General features: G+C 37.0%; 1 protein-coding gene across 2 annotated transcripts in view; it reads right to left on the bottom strand.

Moving 5' to 3' along the window:
• Positions 1-14,677, bottom strand: part of DDX49 (DEAD-box helicase 49) — a 66,791-nt gene that overhangs the window by 29,516 nt on the left and 22,598 nt on the right. For both annotated transcript variants that reach the window (XM_053702905.1, XM_053702906.1), the window contains 4 exons: positions 5,642-5,763; positions 4,937-5,124; positions 4,468-4,608; positions 4,004-4,079 (listed from right to left, as the gene is read on the bottom strand). In XM_053702905.1, coding sequence (XP_053558880.1) covers positions 4,004-4,079; positions 4,468-4,608; positions 4,937-5,124; positions 5,642-5,763 — 527 coding nt within the window. The remainder of the gene's footprint in view (positions 1-4,003; positions 4,080-4,467; positions 4,609-4,936; positions 5,125-5,641; positions 5,764-14,677) is intronic.

Raw genomic sequence — 14,677 nt, 5'->3', positions numbered from 1 at the left:
GGAAAATATGTATAAAGTTTGATGTTTCAACATCCAACAGTGTCATTCTTACAAGGGAGGCTGTGACAACACAGAGTAAGAACCCAATTGCTTCATGCCATCTCTCTGGTAACAGATTACAAAGACTAGTACAGTGTAAGGTTTTTAATGTTCTTCTTTTTATTTTGAAAAACTGTTTGCTAATGTGTAATTTTATTTGTAACAACTTTTTATTAATAATGCATTGTGCATAATATTTGTGGCATAATAAATAATTATTTTATTAAGTTTGGCCTTTGTCTAATAATAGAACTGTATAATTTAGGTTATTTTCTGCTAAATTCTATTCAGAGAGTTAATGTGTAAGTCTGGGTTTTTTCTTAAGATTTTCCCTTTAATAAATTTTAAGTGGTGGCAGTATTGGAGCTATATGGTTGTTAGTTTAGTGTGGGTGGCATTAAGGGGGAGTTGGGCATTTCTTTTATGTCTAGTACAGACTAGGGAATGTTGTAAACCCGTGCACCCACTGAGCTAAATCACAAGCTGGCCTGGTGTGGCTAGATTGTGACCTATTGGTGACAGTGAAAGGGGGCTAATAACCCTTTCTGTGCCAAATAAGTGACTGGCGCAGGGTTGGATAACCTTGGTTCATCACAAATAGCATCACAAATGAGGGCATTAGCTGACCTAATAAGATTTAAACGATGTTGAAAATCATCATCTATTGAGTCATCTGAAATCTGATCAGATAAACTGCCACACCAAAGAGTAGAACCAGCTGCAACACAGCTAGTCTGAATAAAAATCTGGCCTTCTGAAAAGCCTTTCTATGATCCTAGGATCCTTAAAAAGTACTATCATCTAAGGGAAGAGTAGTCTGCTTCACCAAGGTGGAAAAATGGCACAAGTCCACCTTTGGAATAGTTTACCAAAGCTCTAAAATTAGAGGACTGTAAGAGAAACATCTTTTTTAAATTTAGAAGGAAAACCAAGCCTTAACTATTCTTTAGTAATTAGTTCTGTAAGTTTTAGCAGCTGGTTTTAAAATTAGATCCAGTTGCTTAAATTGACTTTTCCTCAGCAGGTTGAGTACTGAACCCCTAAAGTACCTAAACTTAAAGGGACACTGAACCCAATTTTTTTCTTTTGTGATTCAGATAGAACAAGCAATTTTAAGCAACTTTCTAATTTACTCCTATTATTTTTTTCTTTATTCTTTTGGTATCTTACTATCTTTATTTGAAAAGCAAGAATGTAAGTTTAGAAGCCGGTCCATTTTTGGTGAACAACCTGGGTTGTTCTTGCTGATTGGTGGATAGATTCACCCACCAATAAACAAGTGCTGTCCAGGGTATTAAACCAAAAATGGGCTGGCTCCTTAGCTTAGATGCCTTTTTCAAATAAAGATAGCAAGAGAACGAAGAAGAATTGATAATAGGAGTAAATTAGAAAGTTGCTTAAAATTGCCTGCTCTATCTGAATCACGGAAGAACAAAATTAGGTTCAGTGTCCCTTTACTAAATTAAAGTATGTAGGTGTTTAAGTTTGAACATAAATGAGGGTGAATCTTGCTCAATAGCTGACACCTGATCATCATAAATATATTTACCTTCATAAGATAAATGAGAGGTGTCAGAATCTGAACCTTTAAGAAGATCTTTAGCTGATCTGACTTTACAAGATTCAGAATGTGAGGATAATTCCAGAGTTGATATTTAGCGCTTACTTGGAGGAGGCATAGCCGCCAACATCTCTGAAACAGTTGATCGCACTGTTAGAATGCATTAGATGTTTCAAACAAGGATTGCAAAGCTGAGCAGGCAGTGAAACTGGCACAAGCTTGCAAAATACACTTTTAAATTGATTTACAAATGTAAAATCAGTGGATCTCCCTTCTAAATGATCTAACCTTACAGGATTGGAGACAGTTTCAGTATGCTCCATAGTGGAATTGAAAATTACAAATAGACAGAAATAAAATATGCCAAAATATTTCTGGGATTTAGAAAGAACAACAACAAGTAATGGAATTATAAACCCAAATCATTTTTTTATTTAACCGCTCTTGGAATTAAGCCAATCTTTATCTTCAAACCGCAGACAAACAATCTGCAGGAGCACAGAGAAAACCGCTGGTCGCTGTGAAACAACTCCTCAGCAGTGGCGCACAGGAGACCAGCAGAGTAAGACTAGCACGGGAAATAATTTAAATGGCCAAAAACATGAAGCACGCTATCCTGAGTTGGCAGCGTGACTTGCAGGGAAAAAGGAATTGCATAATCGGAGCCGGAATTCCAAAGTAAGCATTTTGCGTGAATAGTGCTAACGATGAGGAAAAAGTAAAAATATAAAATTGCTTTAATAAAAATGCAAAACAGTGCCAGCTTTAAAATATAAAAGGTTCCCTGTAGTAGAGTTATCTTGCATAACAGCTAGACATACCCAAATATAGTCTAGTGTATATGGTGTAATCTGTCTAACAATTGCCCCCTGGCTATGTTGTACTGTGTATAAACTGTGCCTGCTAATAGCCTGTGGGCTATGTGAGTGCAAAAGTGTTTTTTTACTTACTCGAACTGCACCCACTCTACTGTTCTTACCCACTGCACAAATGCTAGCTACCGGTAGAGAGCCCATCCAGTGCTGCATATGTTACAGCAGAGGATCTGTGTGTGGAGTAAATCCATGACCCAATGTATAGTCTGCATTTATACATAGCAGACCAAGGTACTGGAATGGCTGCTCACAGTACCTAGGAATTTAAGACTTGTGAAATCTTTGGGATTAAGAAAACTATTAAATAAAAAAAACAAAGTACACTGAATTGCAATGCCGGCACTCCATAGATTACAATTGCAAGGTAAGTACAACAACTGTAAAACACGTAATGCTGTTCTTCTGTCATGCCTAATGTTACATTAATACAAATATACATAGATTTGATATAAAAGTTCATGGTTTCATGATAATATTTAGTTTAAATATAAAATTGGTGTTATTAAAGGGACATAAACCCAAACATTCGTCTTTCATGATTCAGACAGAACATACAATTTTAAACAACTTTCAAATTTACTACTATTATAATTTGGTTCCAGTTTTCTTGTTATCCTTTGTTGATAAAGAGGGATGTAAGCTCAGGAGTGTGCACGTGTCTGCAGCACTATATGGCAGCAGTTTTGCAATAATGTTATAAATTAGCAAGAGTGCTATTTCCTGTCATGTAGTGCTTCAGGCATGTGAACCCTACCTACCTAGTTATACCTTCAACAAAGAATAGCATGAGAACTAAGCAAATTTGATAACAGAAGTAAATTGGAAACTTTTTTTTTTTTTAAATGTGTGTTCTCTATCTGAATGTGTGAAAGACATTTTTTTGGTTTAATTTCCCTTTAAGTGTACTAAGTACAAAATAAAAAGGAATTCTTTATTTGTTGATTTCCTTTAAAGGGACACTGAACCCAAAAAAATTATTTTGTGATTCAGATAGCGGATGCAATTTTAAGCAACTTTCTAATTTACTCCTATTATCACATTTTCTTCATTCTCTTGGTATGTTTATTTGAAAAGCAAGAATGTAAGTTTAGATGCCGGCCCATTTTTGCTGAACAACCTGAGTTGTCCTTGCTGATTGGACAGCACCAATAAACAAGTGCTGTCCATGGTTCTGAACCAAACATTTGCTGGCTCCTTAGCTTAGATGCCTTCTTTTTAAAATAAAGATAGCAAGAGAATGAAGAAAAAATGATAATAGAAGTAAATTAGAAAGTTGCTTAAAATCACATGCCCTATCTGAATCATAAAAGAAACAATTTGGGTTCAGTGGCCCTTTAATGATTAAAAAATATATAACATATTCTACATATAGGCTGAAATATGCCCATATGTACCTTGAACAGAGAAACACATTTTTCCCCAAAGTTGTTCAAAGTTTACCTGTGTTACTGGCATTTTAAATGTTAAAGACTCCGATGTCATACAGTATTTGTACGACGGCCAATATCAAGTTCCTGCAGACATTTACCTGTTTCATCATGGAATGCAAAGCCACAGAGGGAAAGTTGAAGTTCCGCAACATCATGTTTAAAATCTGGCAGTTCCTGCAAATAAAGCACTCTGCTTAGTGACCCATACCTTCTACTCACAGCAGAAAATACTAAAGGTCTTCTCTACATATCCCCAACACACTTTAAACAGTAATGCTCTGCCACTGGATCCCTAAGTGCTCCCCAGTAGATCACATGATCTCGCTCTCTCGTTTTACTCACAGTCAAGGATAGGGATTATATAGCCTCAAGTAAAAACACAAATGCTATGAATAGACAGGCATATTTGGTATCAAATGTATGTCCCCAAGTACAAAACAAGTTCTGATATGACAGCATTACAACAACTCTTGCACACAGATAACATGGACAAACCACAAAACAAAGTAGGTCCAAATTCAACAACATTAGCACACATTCCTGAAACATTAAAAGCACTTACTTGCAGGTATTTGTGAAGATCATTATGGACCAGTCTTCATGTTCATCATGGAACTTCTGAATTAAATGTACCAAATATGCATCCTTTACCTTCTCTGGCACCAGGATGTACCTCTGGTCTAACTCATCAACTGTCCTCACTCTACAAGTAAAAACTGAAGTATGAGCTAACCAAATTCACCGCTGTGAAGCATAGCAAGCAATAATAAAAAACACAAAAAATAAAGGAACAATACCATTCATACTTTAAAGATTTAAACATAGGAAAGTGGTATTCTTAAAAGTGGAGTGTTGTAAAACTAAGCAAAATATTAGCATAAGGTTAAATTCTACAGATCAAAATAAGTCAGAAAGTTGTAAGCTTTTTAGAGAAGCTGGAAAATGGCACACAGTGATATCATAATAACAATAATAATAATAATAATAATAATGCTCCTACGTAAATATTTTGGTACATTCCAGTTACTTACTCTGAAATGGACTCCCAGAAGAAGGGCTTGTTCATTGCAATTGATTTTAGCTCCTGAAGAGTGTCTGTCAGTGTTGCGCTAAACAAGAGGGTCTGACGCTTAGCGGGAACCGCCTCTAGGATCACCTGCAGATCTTTAGTGAAGTCAGTGCAACCCTGCTCCAAAAGTCGATCAGCTTCGTCCAATACCTAAGAGGCACAAACACTTCTCAGAACCAGTTCTGGTTTTATATCACACTCCTGAAAAATCACTTCCCATAACAACTTTATATAATCACTAGATCTGTGAACTCCCAAAAGGATAAACTGGCTCAGTATGAATATGAACACATACATCCAGAATGTGCAAGAGGTCACGGAAGATGGAGACACTTCAACACAGAAAAAAACATAGCACAGGCAGAAAGTTACTGATCACAAATCAGATATGCTTCAGTTTTTGCTTAAACCTAAATTGTGTGCAGTACAATTACTCTTGATCACATGATATTTTTAAAAGTAAAGAAAAAAAAGTGGCCTACAACTACACAAGCAGGCACCTGAATAAAGGTAATCTTAAACTTGTAGTTTAGCAATGAGACTACACCAGACAGCAATTCCCTGTTTCATATAAATGTTTTAACCCTTTAAAGACCAACTGTCTTTTGCACATCAAAGACCAAAGTTTAGTTTTTGCTGTTGACATGCTCTTTTGACCCCATCATACCAAAAATCGAATCTTCTTAATACTGAAGGTATTGGAACTTCGTATATGGTCTGCCAGTCGTCCAGGGGTAGCTATCACAATATGTGGCTTCCGGGACAGCTCCAAGGCTTGTGCAATCATATCTACAATGACAGCAAAAGGTTATTCAATATCCCTAATGGCGAAAGGTATATACATTATTTTTTACAGTTAGTAAAAACATAATTTATGTAAGAACTTACCTGATAAATTCATTTCTTTCATATTGGCAAGAGTCCATGAGCTAGTGACATATGGGATATACAATCCTACCAGGAGGGGCAAAGTTTCCCAAACCTCAAAATGCCTATAAATACACCCCTCACCACACCCACAATTCAGTTTAACGAATAGCCAAGCAGTGGGGTGATAAAGAAAGGAGTAGAAAGCATCAACAAAGGAAATTTGGAAATAATTGTGCTTTATACAAAAAATCATAACCACCATAAAAAGGGTGGGCCTCATGGACTCTTGCCAATATGAAAGAAATGAATTTATCAGGTAAGTTCTTACATAAATTATGTTTTCTTTCATGTAATTGGCAAGAGTCCATGAGCTAGTGACATATGGGATATCAATACCCAAGATGTGGAGTCTTCCACTCAAGAGTCACTAAAGAGGGAGTGAATAAAATAAAAACAGCCATATACCGCTGAAAAAATTATTCCACAACCCAAAAAAATTGTTATTTTCATTTTTGAAAGAAAAAAACTTAAATCAGAAGCAGAAGAATCAAACTGAAACAGCTGCCTGAAGAACTTTTCTACCAAAAACTGCTTCAGAAGAAGCAAATACATAAAAACGGTAGAATTTAGTAAATGTATGCAAAGAGGACCAAGTCGCTGCTTTGCAAATCTGATCAACTGAAGCTTTATTCTAAAAAGCCCACGAGCCCATGAGTTATAATTCTCTGAGGCGGGGCTTGACCCGACTCCAAATAAGCTTAATGAAACAAAAAGCTTTAACATAATATTTCAAAGCTCTCACCACATCCAAAGAATGTAAGGATCTTTCCAAAGGATTCCTAGGATTAGGACACAAGGAAGAGACAACAATTTCTCTACTAATGATGTTAGAATTCACAACCTGAGGTAAAAATTCAAATGAAGTCTGCAAAACCGCCTTATCCTGATGAAAAATCAGAAAGATTCACAAGAAAGAGCAGATAGCTCAGAAACTCTTCTAGCAGAAGAGATAGCCAAAAAGAGCAACACTTTCCAAGAAAGTAGTTAAATGTCCAAAGAATGCATAGGCTCAACTGGAGAAGCCTGTAAAGCCTTCAGAACCAAATTAAGACTCCAAGGAGGAGAAATTGATTTAATGACAGGCTTAATATGAACTAAAGCCTGTACAAAACAGTGTATATCAGGAAGTATAGCAATCTTTCTGTGATATAAAACAGAAAGAGCGAAGATTTGTCCTTTCAAGGAACTTGCAGACAAAACCTTATCCAAACCATCCTGAAGAAACTGAAAAATTCTAGGAATTCTAAAAGAATGCCAGGAGAATTTATGAGAAGAACACCATGAAATGTAAGTCTTCCAAACTCTATAATAAATCTTCCTAGAGACTGATTTACGAGCTTGAAACATAGCATCAATCACTGAGTCAGAGAAACCTCTATGACTTAGTACTAAGCGTTCAATTTCCATACCTTCAAATTTAATGATTTGAGAACCCGATGGAAAAAAGGACCTTGAGATAGTAGGTCTGGCCGTAACGGAAGTGGCCAAGGCGGGCAACTGGACATCCGAACCAGTTCCGCATACAAAAACCTGTGGGGCCATGCTGGCGCTACCAGCAACACAAATGATTGTTCCATAATGATTTTTGGAAATCACTCTTGGAAGGAGAACTAGAGGCGGGAAGATATAAGCAGGATGAAAACACCAAGAAAGTATCAGCGCATCCACTGCTTCCGCCTGAACATCCCTGGACCTGCATAGGTATGTGGGAAGTTTCTTGTTTAGATGAGAGGCCATGAGATATATCTCTGGAAGACCCCATATCTGAACAATCTGAGAAAAAACCATCTGGATGGAGAGACCACTCCCCTGGATGTAAAGTCTGGCGGCTGAGATAATCCGCTTTCCAAATGTCTACACCTGGGATATGCACCTCAGAGATTAGACAGGAGCTGGATTCCGCCCAAACAAGTATTCAAGATACTTCTTCATAGCGTGGGGACTGTGAGTCCCACCCTGATGATTGACATATGCCACTGATGTGAAAATGTCTGTCTGAAAATAAATTAACGGTTCTCTCTTTAACAGAGGCCAAAACTGAAGAGTTCTGAGAATTGCACAGAGTTCTAAAATATTTATTGGAAATTTCGCCTCTTGAAATTTCCAAACTCCTTGTGCTGTCAGAGATCCTCAAACAGCTCCCCAACCTGAAAGACTCGCATCTGTTGTGATCACAGTCCAGGTTGGACGAACAAAAGAAGCCCCTTGAACTAAACGATGGTGATCTATCCACCATGTCAGAGAGTGTCGTATATTGGGATTTAAGAATATTAATTGTGATATCTTTTTATAATCCCTGCACCATTGATTCAGCATACAAAGCTGAAGAGGTCTCATGTGAAAACGAGCAAAGGGGATCGCGTCCGATGCTGCAGTCATGAGACCTAAAAACTTCCATGCACATAGCCACTGAAGGGAATGACTGAGACAGAAGGTGCCGGCAGGCTGCAACCAATTTAAAACGTCTCTTGTCTGTTAGAGACAGAGTCATGGACACTGAATCTATCTGGAAGCCTAAAAAGGTGACCCTTGTCTGAGGAATCAAGAAACTTTTTGGTAAATTGATCCTCCAACCATGTTTCCGAAGAAACAACACTAGTTGAATAGTGTGAGATTCTGCAGTACGTAAAGACTGAGCTAGTATCAAGATAACGTCCAAATAAGGAAACACCGCAATACCCTGTTCTCTGATTACAGAGAGTAGGACACCCAGAACCCTTGAAAAGATTCTTGAAGCGGTTGCTAGGCCAAATGGAAGAGCAACAAATTGGTAATGCTTGTCTAGAAAAGAGAATCTCAGAAACTGATAATGTTCTGGATGAATCGGAATATGAAGGTATGCATCCTGCAAGTCTATTGTGGACATATAATGTCCTCGCTGAACAAAAGGCAGAATAGTCCTTATAGTCACCAACTTGAAAGTTGGTACTGTTACATAATGATTCAAAATTTTCAGATCCAAAAACTGGTCTGAATAAATTTTCCTTCTTTGGGACAATGAAATAGATTTGAATAAAACCCCAAACCTTGTCCCAGATGAGGAACTGGCATGATTACCCCTGAAGACTCCAGGTCTGAAACATACTTCAGGAAAGCCTGAGCTTTTACTGGATCTACTGGGATACGTGAGAGAAAAAATCTTCTCACAGGAGGTCTTACTCTGAATCCTATTCGATAGCCTAGAGAGACAATGCTCTGAATCCATTGATTTTGAACAGAATTTATCCAAATATCCTTGAAAAACCTTAATCTGCCCCTTACCAGCTGAGCTGGAATGAGGGCCGCACCTTCATGCGGACTTAGGGGCTGACTTTGGTTTCCTAAAAGGCTTGGATTTATTCCAATTTGAGGAAGGCTTCCAATTGGAGGCAGATTCCTTGGGGGGAGGATTGAGTTTTTGTTCCTTATTCTGACGAAAGGAACGAAAACGGTTAGAAGCGTTAGATTTACCCTTAGGTTTTTATCCCGAGGCAGAAAAAACTCCCTTTCCCCCAGTAACAGTTGAAATAATAGAATCCAACTGAGAACCAAATAAATTATTACCTTGGAAAGAAAGAGATAGTAATCTAGATTTAGATGTCATATCAGCATTCCAAGATTTAAGCCACAAAGCTCTTCTAGCTAATATAGCTAAAGACATGGATCTAACATCACAAATAAAATGATAAGCATGTTGCAGTAAGTGAATAATGCTAGATATGTCAGAATCCAATTCATATTGCGCTAAATTCTCCAACCAGAAAGTTGATGCCACCGCAACATCAGCCAAAGAAATTGCAGGTCTGAGAAGATGACCTGAATATAAATAGGCCTTCCTTAGATAAGATTCAAGCTTCTTATCTAAAGGATCCTTAAAGGAAGTACTATCTTCCATAGGAATAGTGGTACGTTTAGCAAGAGTAGAAATAGCCCCATCAACTTTGGGGATCTTTTCCCAAAACTCTATAGATTTTGCTGGCAAAGGATACAATTTTTAAACCTTTAAGAAGGAATAAAAAGAAGTACCTGTCTTATTCCATTCCTTAGAAATCATATCAGAAATAGCCTCAGGAATAGGAAAAAACCCTGGAGAAACCACAGGAGGTTTAAAAACAGCATTAAAACGTTTATTAGACTGAACGTCAAGAGGACTGGTTACCTCAATATCCAAAGAAATTAACACTTCATTTAATAAAGAACGCATGTACTCAATTTTAAATAAATAAGTAGATTCGTCAGTGTCAATGTCTGAGGAGGATCTACTGAATAAGATAGATCCTTATCAGAAGAGGATAAATTATCATATTGTTGGTCATTTGAAATTTCATCAACTAAATGAGAAGTTTTAAAAAAACCTATTACATTTATTTGAAGGTGAAAATGCAGACAAAGCCTTCAGAATAGAATCAGAAATAAATTCTTTAAAATTTACAGGTATATTATGCACATTAGAAGTTGAAGGAACTGCAACTGGCAATGTACTATTACTGATGGATACATTATCTGCATGTAAAAGTTTATCAAAACAACTATTACAAATGACATTCAGCGATATAATTTTTCTACAATTTTATAACGAATGACTTAGCTTTGGTAGAACCGATGTCAGGCAGTAAACAACATATAAAGCAAAATTATCTATTTCCTTATATGACAGTTTCAGGAATGGGAAAAAATGCAAACAGCATAGCCCTCTGATATTGAAAAAAAATCAAGAGGCAAACATCAATGGGGTATTGAAATAATGAAAAGTTTGGCGCCAAGTATGACGCACAACGTAACAACTTTTTTGGCGCAACAAAAAATAACCGGAAATGACACACTCGCGTTACTAATGACGCAACCGTGTGAAAGAACTTGCGTCATAGACGTACTTTTTCGCGCCAAAAAAATCTTCGCGCCAAAAATGACGCAATACCGCCCGCAATTTGTAAGAAGTAGTCAATTGAAAAAAAGACTAAACCCCAGGTAAGAAATAAATTTCATTTAAAAAATTTTTATATTCCCCAAATATGAAACTGACAGTCTGCAGAAGGAAATACATGAACCTGACTCATGGCAAATATAAGTACAATACATATATTTAGAACTTTATATAAATGCATAAAGTGCCAAACCATAGCTGAGAGTGTCTTAAGTAATAAAAACATACTTACCAAAAGACACCCATCCACATATAGCAGATAGCCAAACAAGGTACTAAAACAGTTATCAGCAGAGGTAATGGTAAATTGAGAGTATATCGTCGATCTGAAAAGGGAGGTAGGAGATGAATCTCTACGACCGATAACAGAGAACCCATGAAAAAGACCCCCTTTAGAGAAATCATCGTATTCAATAGGTGATACTCCCTTCACGTCCCTCTGACATTCGCTGTACTCTGAGAGGAATCGGGCTTCAACAATGCTGAGAAGCGCATATCAACGAAGAATCTAGCACAAACTTACTTCACCACCTCCATAGGAGGCAAAGTTTGTAAAACTGAATTGTGGGTGTGGTGAGGGGTGTATTTATAGGCATTTTGAGGTTTGGGAAACGTTGCCCCTCCTGGTAGGATTGTATATCCCATATGTCACTAGCTCATGGACTCTTGCCAATTACATGAAAGAAAGACATTTTTACACTTTAAGGGACAGTAAAATAAAAAATAAATTTAAACGAATTGAATAGATCTTGACATTTTAAATAACTTAACAATATATTTCTTTAATCAATTTTGCTAAGTTCTCATGGTATCTTTGATAAAAAGTAATGCAGGTTGACTTCATGAGCGTGCACATGTCTTTAGTTATCTAGCAGCAGTGCTGGCAACAATGGTTATAGCAATGTTATGCATTGTTGCAAACAACGCTGCTGTAGAACACTAGACACATGCACTATCAGCTAATCTATATTTACTCTTTAACAAAGGATACTAAGAGAACAAAGCTTATTTAAATAACAGAATTAAACTGGAAAGATTACAAAATTGCATGCTCTATCTGAATCATGAACATTTAATTAGTACTTTATTGTTCCTTATATGCACCTTGTTGATGATCTTCTATCTACAGCACTTATACAAGACATTATACAATAACATATAAACACAGTCGGCTAGATTACGAGTTGTGCGTTAGGCTTAAAAAGCAGCGTCAAGAGGTCCTAATGCTGCTTTTTAACGCCTGCTGGTATTACGAGTCTTGAAGGTACAGGCTCACCCGCTCACTTTTTTGGCCAGACTTGGAAATACCGCAAATCCACTTACGTAAATTGGGTATCCTATTTTTTCAATGGGACTTGCTTAGCGCCGGTATTACGAGTCTGCCAAAAAGTGAGCGGTAGACCCTCTCCTGTCAAGACTGGTACCGCATTTTAAAGTAGTTAAGAGTTTTACACTACAACGCCGTAGCATAAAACTCTTAACTAAAGTGCTAAAAAGTACACTAACACCCATAAACTACCTATTAACCCCTAAACCAAGGCCCTCCCGCATCACAAACACTTTAAAAAAAAATGTAACCCCTAATCTGCCGAACCGGCCACTATAATAAATATATTAACCCCTAAACCGCGGCACTCCTGCCTCTCAAACATTAGTTAAATATTATTAACCCCTAATCTGCCGTCCCTAACATCGCCAACACCTACCTACATTTATTAACCCCTAATCTGCCGCCCCCACTATACTAAAGTTATTAACCCCTAAATCTAAAGTCTAACCCTAACACCCCCTAACTTAAATATAATTAAAAGAAATCGAAATAAATATTCCTATCATTAACTAAATTATTCCTATTTAAAACTAAATACTTACCTATAAAATAAACCCTAAGCTAGCTACAATATAACTAATAGTTACATTGTAGCTAGCTTAGGGTTTATTTTTATTTTAAAGGCAAGTTTGTATTTATTTTAAACTAGGTAGAATAGTTACTAAATAGTTATTAACTATTTAATAACTACCTAGCTAAAATAAATGCAAAAGTACCTGTAAAATAAAACCTAACCTAAGTTACAATTACACCAAACACTGCACTATAATTAAATTAATTCCCTAAATTAAATACAATTAAATAAAATTAGCTAAAGTACCAAAAACAAACACTAAATTACAGAAAATAAACTAATTACAAGATTTTTAAACTAATTACACCTAATCTAATCCCCCTAACAAAATAAAAAAGCCCCCCCCAAAAATAAAAAAAGCCCTACCCTACACCAAATTACAAATAGCCCTTAAAAGGGCCTTTTGCGGGGCATTGCCCCAAAGTAATCAGCTCTATTACCTGTAAAAAAAAAAAATTACAAATCCCCCCCAACATTAAAACCCACCACCCACACAACCAACCCTACTCTAAAACCCACCCAATACCCCCTTAAAAAAAAAACTAACACTAACCCCTTAAAGATCACCTTACCGGGAGAAGTCTTCATCCAAACGGGCTGAAGTCCTCAATGAAGCCGGGAGAAGTCTTCATCCAAGCCGGGCAAAGTGGTCCTCCAGACGGGCAGAAGTCTTCAACCAGACGGCATCTTCTATCTACATCCATGCGGCGCAGAGCAGGTCCATCTTCAAGACATCCGACGCGGAGCATCCTCTTCATCCGACGGCTAACACTAAATGAAGGTTCCTTTAAATGACGTCATCCAAGATGGCGTCCCTTCAATTCCAATTGGCTAATAGAATTCTATCAGCCAATCGGAATTAAGGTAGAAAAAAATCCTATTGGCTGATGCAATCAACCAATAGGATTGAAGTTCAATCCTATTGGCTGATCCAATCAGCCAATAGGATTGAGCTAGCATTCTATTGGCTGTTCCAATCAGCCAATAGGATTTTTTCTACCTTAATTCTGATTGGCTGATAGAATCCTATCAGCCAATCGGAATTGAAGGGACGCCATCTTGGATGACGTCATTTAAAGGAACCTTCATTCAGCGTAAGCCGTCGGATAGAGAGGATGGTCCGCGTCTGATGTCTTGAAGATGGACCCGCTCCGCGCCGGATGGATGAAGATAGAAGATGCCGTCTGAATGAAGACTTCTGCCCGTCTGGAGGACCACTTCGCCCGGCTTGGATGAAGACTTCTCCTGGCTTCGTTGAGGACTTTGGCCCGGTTGGATGAAGACTTCTCCCGGTAAGGTGATCTGAAAGGGGTTAGTGTTAGGTTTTTTTTAAGGGGGTATTGAGTGGGTTTTAGAGTAGGGTTGGTTGTGTGGGTGGTGGGTTTTAATGTTGGGGGGGGGATTTGTATCTTTTTTTTTTACAGGTAAAAGAGCTGATTACTTTGGGGCAATGCCCCGCAAAAGGACATTTTAAGGGCTATTTGTAATTTAGTGTAGGGTAGGGCTTTTTTTTTATATTGGGGGGGCTTTTTTATTTTGTTAGGGGGATTAGATTAGGTGCAATTAGTTTAAAAATCTTGTAATTTGTTTATTTTCTGTAATTTAGTGTTTGTTTTTTTGGTACTTTAGCGAATTGTATTTAATTGTATTTAATTTAGGGAATTAATTTAATTATAGTGTAGTGTTAGGTGTAATTGTAACTTAGGTTAGGTTTTATTTTACAGGTACTTTTGCATTTATTTTAGCTAGGTAGTTATTAAATAGTTAATAACTATTTAGTAACTAGTCTACCTAGTTAAAATAAATACAAAGTTGCCTGTAAAATAAAAATAAATCTTAAAATAGCTACAATGTAACTATCATTTATATTGTAGCTAGCTTAGGGTTTATTTTATAGGTAAGTATTTAGTTTTAAATAGGAATAATTTAGTTAATGATAGGAATATTTATTTTGATTTCTTTTAAT

Source organism: Bombina bombina, chromosome 2 (genome assembly GCF_027579735.1).
Source record: "Bombina bombina isolate aBomBom1 chromosome 2, aBomBom1.pri, whole genome shotgun sequence".
In the NCBI taxonomy this organism is placed as follows: domain Eukaryota; kingdom Metazoa; phylum Chordata; class Amphibia; order Anura; family Bombinatoridae; genus Bombina; species Bombina bombina.
The sequence above is the reverse complement of the archived record's forward strand: the minus strand, read 5'-3'. Positions and strand labels throughout refer to the sequence as shown.